This window comes from Macrosteles quadrilineatus, unplaced genomic scaffold (genome assembly GCF_028750875.1).
Source record: "Macrosteles quadrilineatus isolate MER2022 unplaced genomic scaffold, UCM_ALF_1.0 Scaffold_23__1_contigs__length_1887923, whole genome shotgun sequence".
Taxonomy (NCBI): domain Eukaryota; kingdom Metazoa; phylum Arthropoda; class Insecta; order Hemiptera; family Cicadellidae; genus Macrosteles; species Macrosteles quadrilineatus.
In genome coordinates, this window is record NW_026542616.1 from 707098 (window position 1) to 729802 (window position 22705).

The window sequence follows — 22705 nt, forward strand, 5'->3', positions numbered from 1 at the left end:
AGAGACAAAAAAAATATTTGAGTAAAATATAATACAAATCTGCATTTGAAATGGCCAGTTCTAAGTCTCACTTGAATCAACATCTTTCTGGTAGTGGTAGTCTACATAGTTTTAAAATCCACGACTCCTTTTCCATCAAATTGGACCGTTAATACCCTCAACATTGAACAAAGTATGCCCAACTATACGACGTAAACACAGCTTTTACTCACAGTATGGGTCAAAGATTCGTGAAATGCAACCAACTGCTGATGCGTGATTTACATGTAGGCTAAGTGACCATCTTTATTCCATACAACAAATGTAATGAAAAAAACGACGAATATAGGAATATACTTGAGCAAATTATCTAAATATCATAAATAGCTGCTTATTAGGTTATCAGCATTGCCCAGTTCGTATACTATTTATTTTTCAAATGAAACTCGAATTAATATTAAACATTCATTTGGTTAAAATAATATATGGGTTTGATTAACATAAAATAGTTTATACAGGCAAACTATCAGTTCTATTTCATGTAAAAAATTAAACAACCCCTAAATAAAATACAAAGATAAACAGTATTTGTAATTATTATTTCTTTTATTGCTGACAATATTCCCGTGGCGGAGCACGGGCGGTTAACTAGTATTCTGTTAAAAGGAAGTAAGTGAGAAATATGAAACACTTTTAATTAGGCAGATTCCTTTATTGAAAATATTTCAGTTCTTAATAATCAGGTACATTTAGGAAATCTATCAATATAGAATTCGATAACAATATATTCAGCTTCATAATTTACAATATATATGGTTTAATTTACTTACACTTTATCAAACAGTCTCTCTAGATGCTACAAACATATATAGTTTAACAGATTTATACAATGATTCTTTTGAACATCAATGTTAAGAGAAGAAAGAGATTCTAATGTAGCCTAAAACCTAATGTTATAATCAAATCAAATAAGAAATGTAAACTAATTAAACATGATTTGAAAAATCGTCATAACAAATTAAATACTTAACATAAAAAGATTACAGTAAATATGAAACATGTCCTAAAATCATGAAAGCTGCCAGTTTCCAGTAGAGTTCAGTATGATGTAACTATAATTATTATGTAAGTACTGTATAAGTTCTAAAACATTTGCTACTGCAAGTTTATTTTGATATATTAAATATATTTGGGTCACAATATGTTTAATCTATGGTTCAAGAGAAAGGCTAAATGATTATAAAATGTGATTGCAAAATTTTGGAACAAAGATTTACATTTGCATAATATAGTCTAGATTAAGTACTGATGTGGTTGAGGTGAATTGGTTTTGCAATAATATCTAGCAACAAAGAGAGTAAATTGTAAATAATTGTGATGGCAAAAAACTACAACATATACATTTATTATAGTACTACAACAAATTTACATGTATAGTCCTAATGTACTATTTTAAAATATATTTTTTCAAGTTTATTGAAGGCTCTCAAATTAGCTTTCTCTAACTTAAACTCTAAATAAAAACTTAAAATTAAATCGAGTAGTATTATTCGTCTATAAAAATATACATATAGTTACACTCTTATTTAAAGTTTTGTTTAATATTTATTATTACAGATATTTTTCTGGTAGAGAAAAACATGCAGCATTTAAGGCTACATATGGCACCATAGAAACATCACATATACCAGTAAAATATACAATTAAAATCTGCCTTTGTAAAATTTGTACATAGAGCACCAAATATTATACATACAATTTACACTAATCTAAAAAGAATAAAATTATAAACACAACAAAAATAGTATATAAAATATGTGATTCTTACTAATACTTAACTTACTAACATTGATAAAGATATACAGGGTGGCTGGTGATCAGTGTTAAAAAAATGTTTTTTTTTCGGTGTATGTACAAAGTAAATGAAGTGTGTTGATGCATGTACTTGTACAGTAAGATGTTCCAAGTAAAAAAATTGGCTTCCCAATGAGTTATTTAACTTTTTTTCTAAAATAACCATGTTTTTCAACACCATACAGCAATTTCTTAAATACCTGCTAACGGATTTGAGTAGATGATGTCATTTTCGTGTTCTAGATTAAATTTTGAAAAAGAATAATTGAAAATGTTGGAGGATCAATAATAAAAACCCCATTATAAATAGTTCCAAAGATTAAAATTAAGGTATATTATAAGATTAAAAATAAATTGTCTGCATTTTTCAATACTCTGTATACAAGAAGGTAGCATAATATTGTGAAACAGTGCCATTTAATAAGCTTTCCAACTATTGAGGCTGAGGTCTGCTTATGTTCGCTTTAGTGGTTTGAAGACTCCCAAAACACAGGGGTTTTAACATTTTAAATAGGTAGTAGGCATGTAGTCAGCAAATACTGTAAAAACAGTAAAAAATTTCCCTGTGTTTTCTAGTATTCAAAGCACTGAAACAAACAAAAGCAGGATCTAAACTTCAATAGAGTAACATGTGGTTTTAAAGCTTATAAAATGGCGCAGTTTGAATATATTTTGATACAGGTTGTAGAAAAATGCAATAGACCAATGGTTTTTTAAACCTTTATCATAGACCTTTAATTTTGGAACTGTTTACAATGGGGTTTTTACTATTATCCTCAATCATTTTCAATTATTCTTATTCAAAATGTAATGTAGAACACGAAAATGACATCATCTACTCAAATCCGTTTGGTGGTTATTGAATTGAGAAATGCTGTATTGTGTTGAAAAACATGGTTTTTTTTGTAAAAGTAAAATAGTTCATTGGGAAGCTATTTTTTAGACTTGGAACCTCTTATCACACTTCATTTACTTTGTACTTATACAAAAAAGTTTGTAACTTGATGACCAGCCACCCGCTATTGTTATTTGAACACAAGGAATTATAAAGAAGATAAAATTAAAATGATTCAAGATAAATAGTAAAATCCGCTTTAAACTTTGGTTCTAATATTGACTTTTGAAAACTGAAGTACATTCTATCAGTAGTTAAAAAAAGATCTAAATAAATTTGGCAATATTGTACAGTAAAAATTCTCATTGGACCATTTTCACATAATCTAACTTACGACCAAAATTGCACTAGCTAAGTTTTAAAGTAAATTATGAGTTATCTGGAAAGGTTATAGTTGTAAAATACAACTTTATTTTTTGCACTCTGGATTTTGTTGTATTTACCATAGTATATTTTTGCCCCTCTTGACCGATTTTTACTATATCAATTCATCAACCCAACTGAGGAAACAGAATACTATGTCCTATCAAGTCAATGTCTGCTATATTATATTTAAATAAATGTATCATCTTAAGTTCAATATTCAGGCACTGATCTTGCAATGGCATGGATGATAATCGGTTTAAAGTTAAATACAAACAGTGGCAAAGGTTGGCGACCCTGATAAACTCAATGACTAGAGATAGTTACTCTCAATTACCACTTATCTAAGGACAGTTTCAACTGGATTAACCACCATCTGACCTACAAACCCGCAAAATATTTTGCAACAGGATTTGCACTCATTATAAACATGTTATTTTTAGTTGTCAAGCGAAAAATGACTTGTTCCTTGGGTTTGACCCATTGTAATGTATAAAAAACTGTATGTGTTTTGAAAGTGAATTGTCAAAAGGGAACTGCAGTTGAAATTCTAAGCTAAATATTTTTGTAACCATTTAGGGTAAAAAAACATGCTCTTTCTTTATGTTCACCATGAAAAGAGTCTGTTAAGGTAAATTTCACTGTTACTAAGGAGCATATAAAAACATGGAATCACAATTAGTGTATGTATGTATTTTAGACCTTAATGGAAGGATATCTGTTTAAAAAAAAAACTAATGATGTAAATAAATAATGCAGAGTTATTCTACACAGAAAAAAATATATTGATTATTAAATTGATTCATAAAGCTACTGAGCTCATGTTCTTCTTTCTAATAGCTAGTTATTTGTTGTGTAATGGTATGGTAAAACAACAGATCCAAATTTTTATGGAAACAATTTCAAAAATAAAACCAATATTGTTAAAAAATCTTGAAGGCCTTACATGCTATGACTTAGTTTCTACTCTTAGTCTTAAAGGCAGGATCCCATCAATGGAACTTGTTCATTTACATTGTTATGTCTACTTCTGATACCCTAGAGTGATCTATGAGTGAAAGTGAGTTTATGAGTTTTTTTAATGAAATGGAAATTTTGATGAGTGAGGTTTTCCTCCTTGCTGTAATGAGTGAGATCACATAAAGGGATAGAGTAAGTTTTACAGAAAGTTGTACACCCTATCATCACTGACATTTTCTGAGGGTTAGGGGGATACTTGACACAGCCCACAGAACGATACCAATAGTTTTAATTGCATGACTGTCTCTTATTAGCCATGTACTGCATAGTGTAAGTGGAATTGAGTACTGTATAAAGAAGTCTTCTCTCTAAAGAATACATACATAATTTAACTATTGAGAACACATGAGTATAACTGCTATTCTGTGTAACATTAAGGAAAACCTCACCAGCCTTTCTGTGTATTTAAATTTTCAAATTTAGAGGAAGGAGGCCCAAGTTTCGGCGGGACTTGAGGGTATCTCTGGATGGGCGATGGGAACAGGCTGCTGTAAGCATTCAAATACGTAGTTAAGTCCACCGTTGCTGTCCCAAAACTGAGTGCCGGCTGTGTGGTAGCGGACAGCAAACTCCATCTTCTGTCCAACACTCAGCGTGTGTGCGTAAAGAACAAAACTAAACTTGTCGGAGAAACCATCACAGGATTTGGGAATGTACCTGAGAAAATATACAGAGATCTCAAAATTAATACCAAAGAGGTGTTTTAGTTGACAACACTAACGGAAATTATTCATCATATAATTAACTATTTATGAGAAAAAAGATATAAAATGTTGTGGTTGAAACAACAACAAAAATAAATAACAAAGTTTATAATTTCAAAAGACAAACAGGTATATATTGTGTACTTTTCTTTTTGCTAAACCGTTTCTTACCAGGGGAATAAAGCAGCAAGCTCCTTTAAGTTTAAGCAAAAAACATATCACATAGTATGATTTATCTGAATGTTTAAAGTAAAAAAGTTTCTGATAAATTTATGAACACAAACTATTACAAATGGTCCTCATATATTTCCCGACAGAACCATAATTCTAGCAAATTCCTTTCTCTAAATCCACACATCGACACATCATCATATTCTCTTTCATTCACTCACCTGGCCTGCAGGTCAGCATAGTTCTTCCAGCTGTTGATGGAATAGCGGATGTAAACACTCTTGTGGAAATCAATGTTCCGCACCCTGACAACTCCTGTGATGGCAAACAGGTTCATGTCACTTACTGCTGCACTCTCTAGGCAAACGTTATTGGCCATCACTCGGTCCATGAAATTGGGAGAGAGAAACGGTTGAGGGAACAATGGCACCAGAACCTTCTGGGTCTGAGGAGTCATCACACTGGAAGTGGCTTGTGAAGATGGAACATCGTCAGGTAGGTGCAAGTCTGAATAGGCTGAACTGGGCACCGTGGGTACCTCGTCTTGGAAGGTTTTGGTATCCGTCAAGTCCAATCCCAGCACGTCTGCGAACCTTGAATGGATTCATATTGTTACTTTTTGGAAATAAACAAATGATTTTTCCTACAGTTACCCGACAAAGTGGGCTTCCTTGCACTGATTATAGTACAGAAAGCTGCTAACTGCTGCATTTACTTTGTTTTTGCCGCACACTTTTTACTTTGCCGTAAAGTTTTTTTTTTTTTTTTTAACCACACACCAGTATTCCAACCAAACAACACAAAACAGCGTGCTTTAATTATGCACGTAATCCGTGTACGCTTAGAAATAGGTAGGCAACACTTAAAGATACTACGACTACGATCAGCTGGTCCCCCATTTCTTCAATGTTTGGATTTAACCTAGCCTAAAAACGTGTTGTACGGTGTTTGAAAGACAAATTATTTATATGATTTATAGTAACTGTAGGAAAAATATAATGTGTAACACGAGTGCAAAATGCCTTTGCTGCACTCCAGAAACTTTCCACAGTCGCCTACAGCTCGAGCGTAATCATTTCCGTCGTGTGCAGCAAAGTGCACTCCTCACTTCACCTACTAGTTACAAAAATCTTGCTCCCTGATGTATGTCTTCAAAGCTTTACATTAAAGACAGATATGCAACACTTTACTGGCCAATTGGTCAAAATCAATGAAAAACTACACTTAACAAGAGATAAATTCTTTGAAACTCTTTATCACTCTTTAGTGCTTTGAATCACTTTACTCTCTTAGTTTTCTTTATTTCAATCATACTTAAATTATTCCAAACAAGTCAATAAAAATTCATTAAATGTTTATGTTTACAGTTTATTATTATTAAAGTTTAAATTAGAATTAAATTCAATATATTAAAAATTATCAAATTCTATTATATCACATTGTATATTAAAGAATATTTCATTATAAAGATTGGCAACACTGTTAATGCAAGCAGTTTAACTAGCTCAAAAATAAATGTTTGACAATTAATTTATTTGAAAACAACATCTGAGACATGTGACTGTGATGAAGATTGAAAAGAAGCCAAAATGAGTAAAAGTGTAATTCAAGCCAAGAAAATTATTATAAAATTTGTATTCAACTTCAAGAAGATTGAAACAAGAACAGTAAGTGATTCCTTTTATGTAAACAAAATTTACCAATAACAAATACAGTCCAATTACTAAATTAAAAACTATTTTTCTTATCTCTATTTTAGCCATTAACCTAATTCATTTTTCAAATAATTATCAAAATTTCATGACACTCTCTGAGAGAAAAGTGATTATATGGACAACATACGAGTATAAAAAGAGCATAGGAAGGAAGAACTGGATGAAAGAAAATCAAATTTAGTAGCTATCGCTGTCAGTTGCAAAACGCATGCTGCAAGGTATTTTTTAGTCCACTGACTGGATTTTTAAAATTTTGACTACATTGAAAGTTGCAGGCTTAGTCTAGAACATATAATATTAAGATGATAGTTTGATAACCTACTAAGTATCAAGAAAGCGCTAACAAAGCCTTCAAACCCCTCAAAATCTACTAACTCAGTTGTCATGAATTTTGCCTCTTCTTAAACTGATTTGAGGGAACAAAACTAAACTCTGTCACAAACCTGACAATCTTCTTCCTCCCTGGAGTTCCAGGTGGCGTTTTTCCACTTTTCAAACTCGAACATCTTCGGAAGTTTTTCCTTTTTGTTTCAATGTCAAATTCTTCATCTTTTTCTGCAGCCTCTTGGGATTGTGTAGGCGTCGATTCTCTTACTTCGATACTAGGACAAGTAGTCTGTGGGTCTTCAATAGTTTTTGAATCTGCTACCAAATTCTTTGCTTCTTCAGTACATTCAGAATCTTTTGAAATCTCCCTTTTTAAAACTTGAAGGAGATCAGAAAGAGAAACACTATCTTCTGTCTCAGGTAAATATCCGTTAGGCTTCTGATGGGAAAATTCAAGGTGTGAATCTTTGAGTTTATCGGGTTCCTTATCTGCACTATGGTTTATACTACTGCTAATTCTTTGGTCTTCTATCTGGGGAACTATTGACTCTGTATTACTGGTAAAAGTAGACTTAGCCTGTTCTATATCACAAAACACACAATTTCCTAATGTTTCTGTCTCTGTTTTATCTGATGTGTTCCCAGCACAAACCAAATGCGTTTCTAAGCTTACAGCACCATTACAAAGTTCTAACACCGGTTCAGCTTCTTTTTTATCGATTTTGTCCACATCTTCCACATCAATCCAGGTGTTGTTGTTCTCGACAATATCACAGGTTTCTTTCTCGGCGATTGTTTCACTTGGTTGAATTTCTTCGCAAGATATGACATGGACTCTGGTGCATCCTAGGTCTGCATCTATGACGTTTGTGTGTCCGTTTGTGAGAGGAACTGGTTTTTCAGTCTTAAGGTGGAGGATAGGGATTTTCTTCAGGAGTGCTGATGAAGATGGCTGAGGAAGCTCCTCGAAGGTGTCAAAGTACTCGGATCCTGACGATTCACTTCGCTGGAGAGGAAGACCATCTTTGTTTTGGGATGCGATGAAGATTGGCTCTGCAAGTTCTTCTTGGGGACTCGCCAGAGATGAGTCAATGTCGTAGTAGACCTCAGTGCTCGACTCTACCCAGCTGCCCCCGCCACCATCTCCAGCCCCGCCTAGGGAGCGCAGACGCCTCGTCAGGTGACGTGCAAAGTCTTCAGCGCGGCTCTTGAGCAGCCCGCCTCGCTCAGAGGTCATCTCCTCGCTCCAACAACCTGCGGCAGAAATTATATTTAAATTACAAAATATTCTTATATTAACTATGTCTTATGATTTAGGTACGACACAAATAAAATAAATTTACCAATATTTTTGTAAAGGCAATATTGACCATGTTTTGGATTATTGCACTGATATTATAGTTCTCGTATTGGATTTTAATAACATAACATAATAGTCAGTTTTAATTTTCATATTGATTTTTTGTTGTTGTTGTTGGTGTCAGAATCTATCGTTGTCAAACGCATCATGCATGACTCAGCTTAGTCAATAACTTGGAAATCAGGATGCCACATCACATAGCAAGTCTGGTATGTCAATTGAATCTGACGCGGTTGATGCTGTTCATGAGTTATGTTCAATTCAATATGATCAAACCAATGGCTACCGGTGTGATATTAGATAATGCAGTATTTTAATAGATCAACCATTTGCAAGTCCAATGGCATTATGCACTTGTCTGAGCAGGATTTCTGTATATCGATAGAAAGGTATGATTCGAGGTTGTTAAAATATTGGATTAGATTCATTTTCAATGCTTCCGTAACGATCATTTTTTCATTAAGATACCCACCGTGATTCTTTATTGGTTAACTCTGCGTTTATGAAGTCAAACCACTTTTGTTCTAAGATGTGATAAAATGCTTAATATTTCAGATTTAAAATAGCGCTCGTTCGTCAGAAAAACGTTTTGTAATCTCACACAATCTTAATCCTGCAAAACCTCAATTTCGGCCCTGGGTGCAAAATAGGTTCACTATTCAATTGCGGTGTAAGATATTAAATTATAATCTCCTAATAATTGTAAACATGTTACAAACTTGTACTTGTTCCTAAAACAAAAATATTCACTATCGTGTTATTAAAATAATATTTTCGGCTAAACGAGATTAAAATGTATATATAAACCTACAAGATTCCTCAGAAAATTTCCAATCTAGGTCAACTGACTTTACCCTCGATTTAAGGTTAAGTTAAACAGTATACAGGTGTAATTCAAGTCAAGCTCAACTGGTTAACTAACAGAGGCTATAAATAGCATCAACAACCGGTTTAGGCTTCCTGAAGACGGCCTGGACGTACGAATGCCACAGCTTCTAATCAGTAATCAATATCATGTTTTGGACGACGGCGATCCGCGACCAGCGAGGAAAAGTCTGGTCAGGCAATAATAGATTTGGGTGCACATGAGCAATATTAAATTTTGCTAAATATAAAAATTAAATATTGTGTACCAAATTTTATTCACGCAGATTCCGAAAAAGATAGAAAAACGGCGAATAAAGTACAGTAATTTTGAATCGCGGGCTCAGTAGGTAGCGCTACGGAAAGGCAGCGATACTGAGGCATTGCGTCCTGGTGCTACTAGTAAAATAAATATGTTATCATGCAGCAGATTCAGGTTCAAGCTTGTATTGTAGGCCTACCACAGACAATTGAGGGAGTAAGTACTTATACCCTTTAATTATACCGGCTCAATTACCTTACTGTAATTAATTACCCCTCGCTTTGTTTAATACTTTCACGCTCAGACCAACAATCACTTAGACCACGTGTTGGTCTTATGTGATTTGGCTCAGACCCGAGGCCTAAAGTGGGCGGGAAGGCGCAAGGTTAAGAAATGGGTAACAGATCAGGTCACAAACCTCTTTAGAATTCGGCTACTATCCTGGAGAAAATAAAGACCTCCTCTGTATCCTGTACTAGTTAGATTGATTTGTTGACTGGCTACGCTTGAATGCGGCGTATTTTTTATTTTATTTTAGGAGAGATTTGCTTTTTTTTTACTTTCTCCCCCTATACTATAGTAGGCTATATGGAGAAAGAATTGTTTTCGTAAACATTTTCGAGTTTGAGTTTTGAGTGTATATATTCGTTTTGGGTCCCCCTGGACCCAAAAAATTTGTTTTCGAAGTTATGTCTGTGTGTGAGTGTGTGGGCGTGCGTGTGTGTGTGTCTGTATGTGTAGATGTGTACAGAGCCTATGACCACACCTGTGGTCCGATTTTTATGAGTTTGGTATGTAGGTAGTAATTCATGGTATCTCCAGGAGTTTTTCCTTTTATTTTATTTTGATTGTTTTTAATGGTGATTTCCCCATAAAGAAAACACAAAATAACGAAAAGATATATTTTTCTCAAAAATAGCCCAACCGATTTTGATCAAACTTTGGTATTGTATAGCCCTTTAAATTATGAACAAAGTGGTATTTTTTACTCCCTTGCTGTAAAAATGGGTCTGTTCAAGTTTTCGTGATAGGTACTACCTATACGTAAACCGGACAGATATAAGACACAAATTTTAATTATATGATCCTTAAGGACAATCTAAGGAGTATTTTAATCTATGATATGGAACAGAACATCTGTCTACGTTTAGACATTTTCGTCTTCTCATCCTGAATATATTACAACATGGGTCCTCTGTTGGGCGTTGACCTGCCATCGACCCCACACACGCACACGATCCTAAACATAACCTTGGTTTTGGTTGTCTTTTAAACGAGAAATTATGGGCTTAAAAATGTGTTAACGTACTAAATGATTACTCAGTCATTGCAATGTTATCGCACACTTGACCTTTGTACTACTCTGTCAAATGAACTTTACTCTCGCCAATATTAGGTATACAGGCTTATATATATATACACATATATATATATATATTTATTTATTTACATAGATCCATGTTGTATGTATGTATAAAACCCTACTTTTATTTTCTTATAGAATGGACAGTGTCGGCTTTACCCTGCGCAACCCCTAAACTATTACATTTTGGACAAGATTACATCATACCAAGTAAGTTTTCTTGTAAGTAAGCATATTTCGAGTTTTGATACCAAGAAATGGTATATTAAATTGAGCCAATATGACCTTAAAACATTACTCTTTATTAAGTTATGAGCGTAACAATAAATTTTCACAGTTAGTTGAGTAATTATTGAACGGTTACCGGTTATGAGACTTTTTCCATTCAGCATAATAAAACTGGTATTATGACACTCCTTAGTAGTGTGGAAAGTATTGCTTTGTGGACATTGTGGAACTAATTGATGGTTTTAGACATAATGACACTATGATATTATGAAACTCCCCCGACTTGTACATCCAGATTCAAATTCAAAATTAAATTAAGGTAAAACACCCTCAGAATCGGTTTTTGTTTTAACACAACTCTGCTGACTGACTAAAAATCATTGAATATACTGTAAGTTGTTTAGGTCCTACTTTCTGTCACACTTAAATATCATCCTACAACATGATAAACAATTCGTCCTGATCAAATAAAACTTCTATTAATCGTTCTTTTGGCAAACCTGCTTCTGAAAGTTTAAAGCGAATTCTCTTTATTGATACAGATTAAGTATATAAAAACTAAATTCTCAAAGTGCGGGACAGTTCACTGGATGCGGCGTAGAAATAGCTTGACACTGGTTTATAAATAGTAGTCATATCGCAATATGCACACAGGGAACACGGCGGGCCCTCGTGTTCGGGTGACTTCGGCAACCTCCGGCTTGCAACAATCGAACAGCTGTGAGCGACAACGCTCCAACCCGGCACACTGGCGCCACACTGCAAACTTGCCTGAAGTCATTGCATTTGTATTGTTGTGTTGTGGCGCGTTGAAAGTTGCCCTAGGAAAACATTATGGCGTATTTTTATCCAAATAACTAAGGGTTTTTAGACTTGTCATCCGTATTAATCAGTTAAGGACAATTATTACTTTATTTTAATGCATTTTTCTGTCCTGGATTAATGCAGGTGTACAGATAGTTTTGACGTTGACCTGTTTTTTTTGTGTTTTTTTATTCTACCACGTTAAATATTATTTCATACTAATCAAATTATTAAAAAAATTAACTATTTTGTGTCTATTAGTGCAATGATTAGTAATTTTAATAATTTAAAGCTATTTAAATAATCAATAATCATAGAAAACTTACTCATTTCTATAATTTGCGATTGTTGCGGACTAGCCGAGGACAATTTAAAGTATGATTTTACTGGTATACGTAGAACGTTATTATGTTAGCTCTATGCCTATCTAAGTTTCATTTAACAAAATAAAAAATAAATATATCGTTTCAAAAAGAAAAAATAGTAAAAAATAATTAATATTAAAATTAAATCAATGATAACATGTTGCTTGTCCTCTGCAACGGGATAAAGCACACACCGTATCATTTAAACCCTATCGGACCCGATAAATATTTGATGAACATCATCGCTCTGAAGCCGGAAGCGCATATCAATACAATGATTTTACCATAAGGTGAGACGCCTACTTGGATTAACTATAAAATCAACGCTATAAATACAGAGGATGTGCCACCACTCTCAAGCGTCAGCGGAAATTAAAATTGTCTACAGCTGATCCATTGATTCTGTCAGTTCAAGAAGATTGGTTATAACCATTGACAAAAGAAGTGCTATAACCGGAAGGACACAATACGTACTTTTATATAGGCCTACAAAGTAGACAATCTACTATATACGATTTTCGAATCTTCATTAGATTAGCGTTTAAAATAGTATGTCATTTGAACTGCATAGTAAAATTGATAATCGCAGGACGAACGTGTATTGTTTGTCTATATTGCCGAATAAAAATTAACTCCAACATACATTTGTGATTCATAAACACAATTAGACTGGAGCTCTTTGAAAGATAACAAGGGCAAACAACGGTATTTGTCTTGCTATGATAAACGTATCTGAGCATTCCCAGGCTATATTGGGAACAAATATTTCCAGGAAATGCAACTTAAATGTATTTGTGATGTTTTGTTTTCTTGTTATCATTAGCTATCGCCCAATCTAGAAACAAAATGCGAACGAACTGTTTGGAACGGGTAAAAAAATTTTGCTGACGATACACAAATACTGACTGTCAGTAGATAAAGTGATTATGTGAGTGACTTTAAATAACCTATATTTTGATTCGTAATTTTAGTTCCAGCGGTTCAAAAGTGCAATTGTTTTTTTTTTATTTACCTGCAATACCTCAAACCCCCAGTCACAAAACCCCAAGTAGTTATATTAGGGAAAAGGACTTAAATATTTGAAACGATCACGTGAAACTGCCAAAAAATGAAAGTATTTTCTCAGTTGGCATCACTGGAACTAAGTTTCCAAGTCAGCTGAGAGTCTATTTATACAATTTACGCGCTGAGCTACAGAGAATTATGTGCGCTGGTGAGGACTTGGCAGCCCGTTTTGCGTACATTGCCACCTTGTTTTCCCTAACTATTTATGTAAGTCATTCATTGGTGTCAGGTTACCTAGAGGGCTTCAGGTGTTAGGCAATAAATTAAACAAAAATTAAATGGTGGACAGCAATATGACCAATATGATTTTTTTGCGAATGTTGCACTAAGTGTTGACAGAATTATTGGAATCTGTAAAAGGCTCGGGGCCTACGTGCACATTGGTGGTGGATGTGCCAAATGTGTGAGTATTTATCCCGGTTGCGGGGTATTTTTTGTTGGATTTTGACTCATGATCTGGATGGAAGTAAGCATGTGACTATTTATTTTTGTTTAAGTCATATTTTCATGTTTATATTGATTAATGTCTTTGTGTTTTCTTTGATTCAATTAAAAACTAGTTTCCCATTCTGTCTCAATTTGATTTTATAATCATGAGTTTTAGAGTTATTTCACATTTAATATGCTCTCCCCTTTATTTTTTGTGTGGTGGGATGAAAATAGATCCATGTCTTGCTGATGGAAAAAATAAATGCCGTCTCTCGACAGTTTGGAAAAAAGTGAGTAAGGAATACTTTTTTTAGAATAGTGAGAGAAAATGTAATAATTTTTCAGAATATTGTGGGGAAAACAGGAATAACTTTCCAGAATGTAGAGTACAAAATGTGCACTTTTCAGAATAGAGAGGAGCAAGGGATACCTGTTATAAAGTAGTGTGGGAATCAAGAGTCGGCGTTCAAAATGGCACAGAACAAGGATCACTTTGTTTCAGAATTCAAAGAGGTAAGAGATAGGCATAGTTTCTAGAATAGTAAGGAGGAGGGTAAATTTTCCAGAAAAATTAGAGGAAAAGCGGAAAAGTTAATTTATAAAGACGAGGGTAAAACAGAACACTGGAGTGTTTGGGGAAAGGTACGTTTCCCAGAATGTATGGGGTAGAGAGACACTGCCAGAAAAGTGTCGGGTAAAAGGGGCACTATTCAAAACTCGTTGGAAAAGGGATTTTGTCCTTCAAAAAGTGGTGTGGGATTTTACGTTAGAGACACAGGGGTATTTGTGTGTGGGTGGTGTGGTGATGTTTGTCTGTCCGTCTGCTGTCCGCTGGACTCAGGCCAGATCTGTCATGTTTGCAACACCTCCTGGCCCAAACATTCTTGATTGATTGAAAGGCTTCGTGACATCACGTCCATCAACAAACTAACAATATGTTTAGAAAGGAAGGACTTCCGATTTAAAAACCACGATATATTCAATAATTTGACATTTAATAAAGGGGGTTTGCACTGAATAATCTCACATAAGTACGCATTTGGTGTCTTCGGGGGAGTTCGGGTGCGATCGGCAGTCCTCGGGAAGTACTTCGTCCCGAAGGCAAAAAATCACAGTAGAACATGGAAAATGGTCTAATCACTTTTGACTCCCATCACCGAGTTGTATTTCTAATATTGAATATTTACACGAATGATACGACGATAGCAAATATTAAGGTCTAGTGTGGATCTTAATGTCTTCTATTAATCCCTTGTTATTTGAATGGCCTCAATTAATAAATAAACTATAACTATATGTTGTGCAAACTGCTGTCATGTATTAAAGAGTAGACACTCTCAGTATTTTATTTTATTTATTTATTCCAATGGCAAGAACGCCAATTTACAATGTGGATACATAATGACCATGTGGTAACAGCATGCATGTTATCAGAAAACTTAAATATAAACAGATTTAACTAAAAGCAAAATCAGTGACAAGAAAACTAAATACTATGAAACAATAGGTCCATAATATCCTATAATATCATATTATATGTCTATAATCTAAGCTACTGCGTATCGTATTCTCTTTTTACTCAAATATGTCGCAATAAAAGATGGAATGAAATTGGAATTGGAATGCCGTATAATCCGACTCAAAACAATTATATAATCAGGCATTTACTGGTGTTATCTCTAGGTAAGCTTATTGCAGTCGTAAAGGAGTTTTCAAGTACAAACATAACCTATACAAGTTCTTCGCAGTTGCGACATAAACTTGTCAATCAAGTTTTTTTTTTCATTTTGCTATTCAGTATTATTCCTTTGAATCTAATGTAGAAAAAATGTGACGTCGTTTTTAAACAGTGGTATAACCAGAATGTAAATAAACTTAAAATATTTAGTTTAGTTTAGTATTATTGATAGTACAGTAAATGGTTCTACTAAATTCCCTGGTTTACTGTTTTAAATCAGCTGTATGAAAGTTTATGAATAGCTTAATTGAATTTTTCTATCAATAGTCTAAGATAGCATGTGAAAAGCAAATGTAAACTTTGAAGAGTTAAAGTTGCAGAGAAGTAAAAATCGTAAAAAATGATGCAATACTAACAACAATGTGAGTTTTCCGATTGCTTAATTAGGCTCAACAGCTGTTCGGTTGAATAGTTGGAATAGATGAATACTAATGCATTGTGTATTGTGTTTGGTTGCCCAGAGAATTTAAACCCCCTATTTGAATACAAACAAAATAATTTTACCACACGAGGTTATAAAATAAGTGTTTGTTCCTCAAGTAAATAATACATGTGTAACTATTTCAAGACCTAAACACGGGTACACTAGCTCGTCCCTAACTAAAACACCAAAGTATATACTGTAATGTTGAAGAAATACTTGGGATGCAAAGGCGAAGATCACTGAAATACGGTCCGTGTGGTGTTTGGTGTTTGGGTCTGATATACCCTGATACAAATAAAAACTCTAATAATCGACAAAAATATGATTTGACCTATTCGAAAGTCACATAGTTTGTACCCAATAAGCTGTTTTTTGAGCGAAGATAAACCAACGAATTGCACGACAAGTTTTCCTTTTTCTGATAAGAATGGACTTTTAACTATTATGGATGTATAGCAACTGTCTTTGAGTTTCCCCTTCTCGATGCAGGTTATAATACATTGAGTGGTTACTGTGTTCGCCTTTCTCACTGGATGCCGCTGGTTCGATCCTGAGAAAAGTAAATTTTTTTGTTCGATGTTGGAGAGTTCGCGAACCAGCATGATCGGACTATGGGAACGGGGGTTTATGGGGGGTTTTATGGGGTAAAAATATGTTTTTCCCATTTTTGACCCTAAAAACACAAAATTTCACAATTTTTTTTTAAACCATTTTGTAGAGCTTAAAAAAACAAATAATTTAGTATGTTGAAGCGTTGTTATGCGCCTAATTGTTACAGAGAAAATTCAAAAAATTGTAATTTTAAAATTCCCATGTTATTCTTATGGAGAATAAGTCAACTGTTGTAGTTTGCTTGTTTATGAACATATTTTGATAAAATTTGGAAAATACATTAATTTCTTACTAAACCACAGTACCTTTTAATATTTTACATTTAAAAAAAACTTTTTTACCCTCCCTGTTGCAGCAAACCTAAGTACTCATTAAACTAATTCTGTTTAAATAGGGAATAAATGTGATATTTTTAAGGAGACATTTTAGTTTAAATCCAATCGGGCAAATGGAAATTCGCTAAGTCTGCAGGTTTGCTGCGGCGGGGGTATTTTAAAATTAATATGTATGAACAGTTAGTAGAATGTGAATAATTTTATGTCATAGACTAACCAACACATCGGGAACACATTTCTTCCCGATGTAAAATTTGAAGATTGTTGTTCATCTCTAGTTCGGGTGCTATCAATGAAATGTTAATTTCATTTTTTAGGGCTAATTTTATAATTTGTGCTTTATTGCTTGGTTATATAACTAGGAGACGAGTTGTTGTTAATGATTACATAGTTTTATTTGGTTAAACGAGGTTTTATGTAACTGAAATAACAAAAAAATTGTAAACAAAAAACACGATTCTAAGAGGCATCGGATGGAACTAACAATAACATTGTCTTCAGCTTAAGGGAGATTGTTTAATATATGGTTATGTCATGCCTTGTATGGCTTTCCAACCAATTTTTTGCCCGTTGGTTAAAGACAGTTTACGCCTTCCTTAAAGAGTAAAAAACAGTGAATGATAACTGGGGCCCATTTCATAATAAAGTACAAACTAATATTATTAGTAAATCAGCTGATTGCCCAATGCAAATCTAATGGAAATAACAAGTTACAAGTTGTAACTTGTAACTTGTAGTTTATTATGAAATGGGCCCCAGATGTGTATATTTTTGGTCAACAAAAAGTCATAATATTTCCCCATGATCGAATTTACAACCTTCTGGTTAGTAACTCAAACGAGTGACTACCAATACAATGATGTTAAACGGCTGATCTAATAAATAAAACAAACTTCAGTTCAAAATGTTATTACAGTAGCTACTTTTTAACATAATCACTTTAGGCCCGTTCACACGGGGCGAGTTTACAAGCTACACGCCAGCGTGTAAGAAGCCGGCGAGTTGGCGAGTGTGCTTGTATTCGTTCACACGGAGCTTGTCCACTCGCCAACTCGCAGACGTGTAGAAAGACGCCGGCGAGTCGGCGAGTGCGCTTGTAGTCGTTCACACGATGCTTTTTCCACTCGCTCAGTCGCTGGCTTGAACCAAATCCTCCAACATCTTTGAGTAACAAGCGCACAAGCACAAGCAACGGTGTTCACACTGGGCTACTTTACACGCCTACTCGCGCAAAAGCTGGCGAGTTGGCGTGTAAAGTAGCGGCACCGTCAACTTTTTCCAGAGCTTTTTTACAAGCAGCTTTTGAGCGAGTACGTCGTTCACACTGAGCTATTTTACTAGCTGCGTGTAAAAAAGCCGGCGTGTAGCTTGTAAACTCGCCCCGTGTGAACGGGGCTTTACTGGTAAAACTAGAATTAAGCCTAAACAAACGTAATATAATAGGCCCAGCACCTAACAAGACTTATTCAATGGAAACAGCACATCTTGAATAAGTACACAATTTCAGCGCTCAAAAAAGGTGAAAAAAATAAATTTAATGTCTGATAAATACGAACTCTTTTTAATTTCATTTTTAATTCAATTGGTATATTCTTATTCCCATCGAGCGCACTATTTTGGCTCCGATATCAATTATTTCATGGTATAAAATAGTATATTACGTTACTAGTCCTGAAAATAAGTGTTTACCGGACGAGTGTGGTCGTTCCCGTGCGAGCCGAAGTCGAGTACGGGATTACCATATACGAGTCCGGTAAACACATTTTGGACGAGTTACGTACGATAGTTTACGCCATACTACTCACGAATACTATAAAAATACCGGTATGGATCATAAACATAAACAAATGACGTTTTTGGCCCAAAAATAAACATTATTTAACATTGCTTAAATGGAACTGCCAAAACATATGTTCAATGTTATTAGTATAGGATTCGGGCCAACAACGTCATTTTTTTATGGTACGTATTCTATGGTAGTACGCAATGAAACACTTTTTAAATAAGCTGGCGGCAAACAGCCGTTTTCTGGACTAAATCCTTGCGTGGGAAGTTCGTCAAAATAGTGTAGTGTGGCTTAAAAGTAGTTTTCAACTAAACGATAAATATTTTGGATTGTTAATTTTTGTGTCTCCTCAAATTCAATGTTTGTTGATGTCCTCTTTAAACATGGTAAAGATAAGAGTTCTGTGTTTTTTATTAAAATTGAAAATAGGTGAATGGGGTTTTCATAAGTTTGTTTCAAGAGTTTTGTTGGTGGGGACATTGTTTACAATCCGTTACCCATTTAGTTCGTCAAGAGAGGAAACTGTATTTTACAGCACTGTTCGAGCAGTGCATATCTTCAAGGTAGCGCAAAATAATTAGCAAGGCGAGGTTAAACGCCTACTTAGGGTACTATTTTTATCACAACATACTCGGCCCATTCATTGCTACTTACTCGAACTATTTTCCACTAAGACCGTAACTAGACATTGAACAAGTGAAAACGAGAATTTGTACAGTTAAATTAATAAATAATGAGTTTTGTAGTGTCATTGCTAAAATAGTCTGCTAGCGAAGAAAATGTGTTTAAAGGATTGACGACCGATTCAAACAGGAATTGAAACGTGAATATAGTTTAAGAATAAGCTTTTTAGAAATAGAGAATTGTCTACAAGAAATTGAAAGTTAATTTTCAGCAACGAGGGATTGTTCAAATACTAAGTAGTTAATAATTAAGTGGAAAACTGTTAGGTATTTTAGCAACTCAGCGTAAAAAAGTCATTGTTTACATTCAATAACAATTTCAGTTGTCATTGTTTGTTGTCATTGTTGTTGTTATTGTTTTAGCAACTCTTTGGTAGTAAAAGAGAACTGTTTGTTTTAGTGTAGAGTAGAGCTCTTTATTGTTTATAAACAAATGTTTAGCAGTATTTGTAGCTGTTTAGTAGTTGTGAAAAACTGTTTATTATTAGTAGTGAGATTAATTATCAGTTAAATATTTGGTACATATCAACAACTCCTACTTTCTTGGCTATAACAAGTCGCGGATTTGGCTCCAGATGCAAAGCATTCCAGATTTCATTGCTGTTTGGCCGCACTTCCGTTTTTCCCTCCAGAAATAAATTGCAAACCCTCTAGTAAACAAATTAAATTGGTTTATTTATAGAACTAATTCAAAGTGCAGCGTTATTACCGTGTCTTCATATTTTACCCAAAAGGGATTGATGGCGTTAGAATTTCGATTTACAAAAATACATTTAAACCAACTGACACAAATACAAAAACATACATACTATATAGGTATGATAAGTTGTTAGTAAGGTGGGAATAGTGATATAACAACGAAATGAAGCGAAACAAAATGTCACTGACAATTGGAAACATCTGTACAATAGGCTACAGAAATTGCAGTAATTAAACATACTCCCATTTTGATTAATCATTCTTTTGTACGCCATTTGACTACTAAGTGCCAGACAGTTTTGTACCTTGACATCTTCCTTGTCTCTTGAGGGCAAGACTCTTTGAACTTTGACTTCAGTCTGGTCACTTCTCTGTTGTACGATTTTATGTTTTTGGTGAATATTCCTGCAGTATTGAAGGTTATTTTAAACCCGGACTTAACATTGGGAGTTGGGAGCAATATGGACTTGAAGTTAAATATTTACTCCGAAGACGGACTGTCGATTTATATATTTTTGTGTCCATTGTCAACGACGCAGTTTTTTTGTTACGCGTATCCCGTCTTTTACTTGAAATATCTAATATTCTAAGGTTTGAAAAACACCAATGATATATTTTTCGACGTGGTAAAAAAACTATTATTTTGCCGACCGATCTTTCGCTTATGCTCTACACTACATTTGCTACTAGATAGGACATTGGTAGGTTAGACAACATACATTCTATTCCCATGATGAAAATGCTGTAGCATGTTTTGAATGAACATTTATGTTGATTGATTTCGAGTTTATGATTTCGCAAAATTTTTAGTCAAGCTAAAACGAAAAGAGAACTTATTTTAATAATATTATTACAGAAACGAATGAGTCATATAAGTTATCATAGTAACTTACCTTATCAAAAGTCAAGGGAGAAAATATAATTTTGACAGAAGCGTGGGCCTACTTAGTAAGAGGTTCATTTACCTATTTTTTTTTAAATTTGAACTACAAAAATTGGCTACAACTAGTTGGCTATATAAAATATGGGATGTCTACTTTACTACTTAACTCAAGTTGATGGTAATACTGTACAGTTTATTTATGTCCGTTGACAAAAGCCATCTGGTGCATAAAAACAATAAAAACTTCACATTTTGGATCAAAACTTCCACTTAAGAACTATATAATATTACCAATAAAAAAAAACCAGTTGCAGTAAAACCATAGACAAATAATATATTAATTAACTATTAATTTTCAAATTTAAAACAATTTGTCACAAACAACTATTCCTTACAAAGTTTCCAATTCATATCCTATAACTTTTCTCCATCCAGCATAACAAAATATTTATCACAGGTTTTCATTGATAATTTTCAACCAACGTGTCAGTAATTGTACAAACCTGAAACGTAGAGAAGCGCACAGTCACAACACACAGACTACGAACACTACTAGAGCACAAGGTTAAAGCAAGGACGTCTAGCAGACGACAGGGCGCATGCGCGAGCCGGCTGCGCGCCAACCAGCTCTCAAACAGCTGATCACATAACAATCAAACATCTGTTTACTGTCCATAATCAGCCCATTGTTGCGACCACGTGATACTTATCGCGTTTGTTTACATTACGATAGTTTCTGACTCATAACTATGAGATGATGTGCTGAGATAATTTTTAAGTCTGTACTGTACCTTACATTGTTGTTAGTTTAACTTCCATTTACTATACAATTAATTAATTATTTAGGCTACTAAATTGTTGATATTACTGTATAAGAGAATAGAGATTAGTAAAAAAAAAAACACAAATTTATGGTCAACTATATAATTTAACTTACTTTTCAAACATCATACGAGTTAAAACATTATATTTTTTGTCATGCTGCAAAAACAACCGTTTTTAAATACAGCCATTGCGGTAAGAAGGTAGGCCTACTAATCCACAGGGCCGCCCCAGAATAGACGCCCCGGGCGAGAATTAAATTTCGCCCCCTCCCCAGAAGAGGTATTTAAGGGGTTTGCGTCAATAGACCCAACGTCCGATATATCGATATCGAACTTTTTGCAAGTATTTTTTATAAACCCTTTACATACAGTTTGGAGTTTGTTTAAATATAGGAATGGGTCCATAGATGGTCAATATAAACAATGTTGGCAATGTTACGCTGTTAGCATTTAAAAAGAACTATATTTTTACAAAATGTTGTAATTTTGCTTTAGTACTTTATTTTGATTTAGTGATCCGTGATATCTCCAGGTTTTTTTTTTGGACATTTTGATTTTTAATTGTGATTTTCCCATTAAATATAGGAAAATCTTTTTACAAAAACGGCCTGAACGATTTTAATCAAAATTTAGCATGTTACGGTCTTTATGTGGTTTTCCCATAAAACCTCACAGCTACTCTCACCGCTTCCCCATGATTAAGGTTGTTGACAAGCTAATGGGAGAAAGTATATGTGTCATATTGCTGATACCGTTTATTTATAGTAACATTACAAATGGTAAATTTATTTGAGTTTTTCCTAAAAGAGTTCAAGAGCGATTGGAAAAACAAAACAACAACATTTAAGTTCCCAACTTTGTGGGGCTGAATTTAGGAAATTAAGGAAGACAGCAAAATATATTAAGGAAAAGAATTTAAATTAGAAAAGACAATATTAGATAGTATGTTTACA

General features: G+C 34.1%; 1 protein-coding gene across 1 annotated transcript; it reads right to left on the bottom strand.

Annotated features, from left to right (window-relative positions):
* Positions 1-678: 678 nt before the first annotated feature.
* Positions 679-21462, bottom strand: LOC129005567 (glycogen-binding subunit 76A-like). The gene is made up of 4 exons (XM_054434481.1): positions 21432-21462; positions 7145-8282; positions 5208-5579; positions 679-4768 (listed from the first exon to the last, which is right to left on the bottom strand). The coding sequence occupies exons 2-4, from the start codon at positions 8263-8265 to the stop codon at positions 4531-4533; spliced, it is 1731 nt and encodes a 576-aa protein (XP_054290456.1). The 5' UTR covers positions 8266-8282; positions 21432-21462; the 3' UTR covers positions 679-4530.
* Between the last annotated feature and the right edge of the window lie 1243 nt (positions 21463-22705).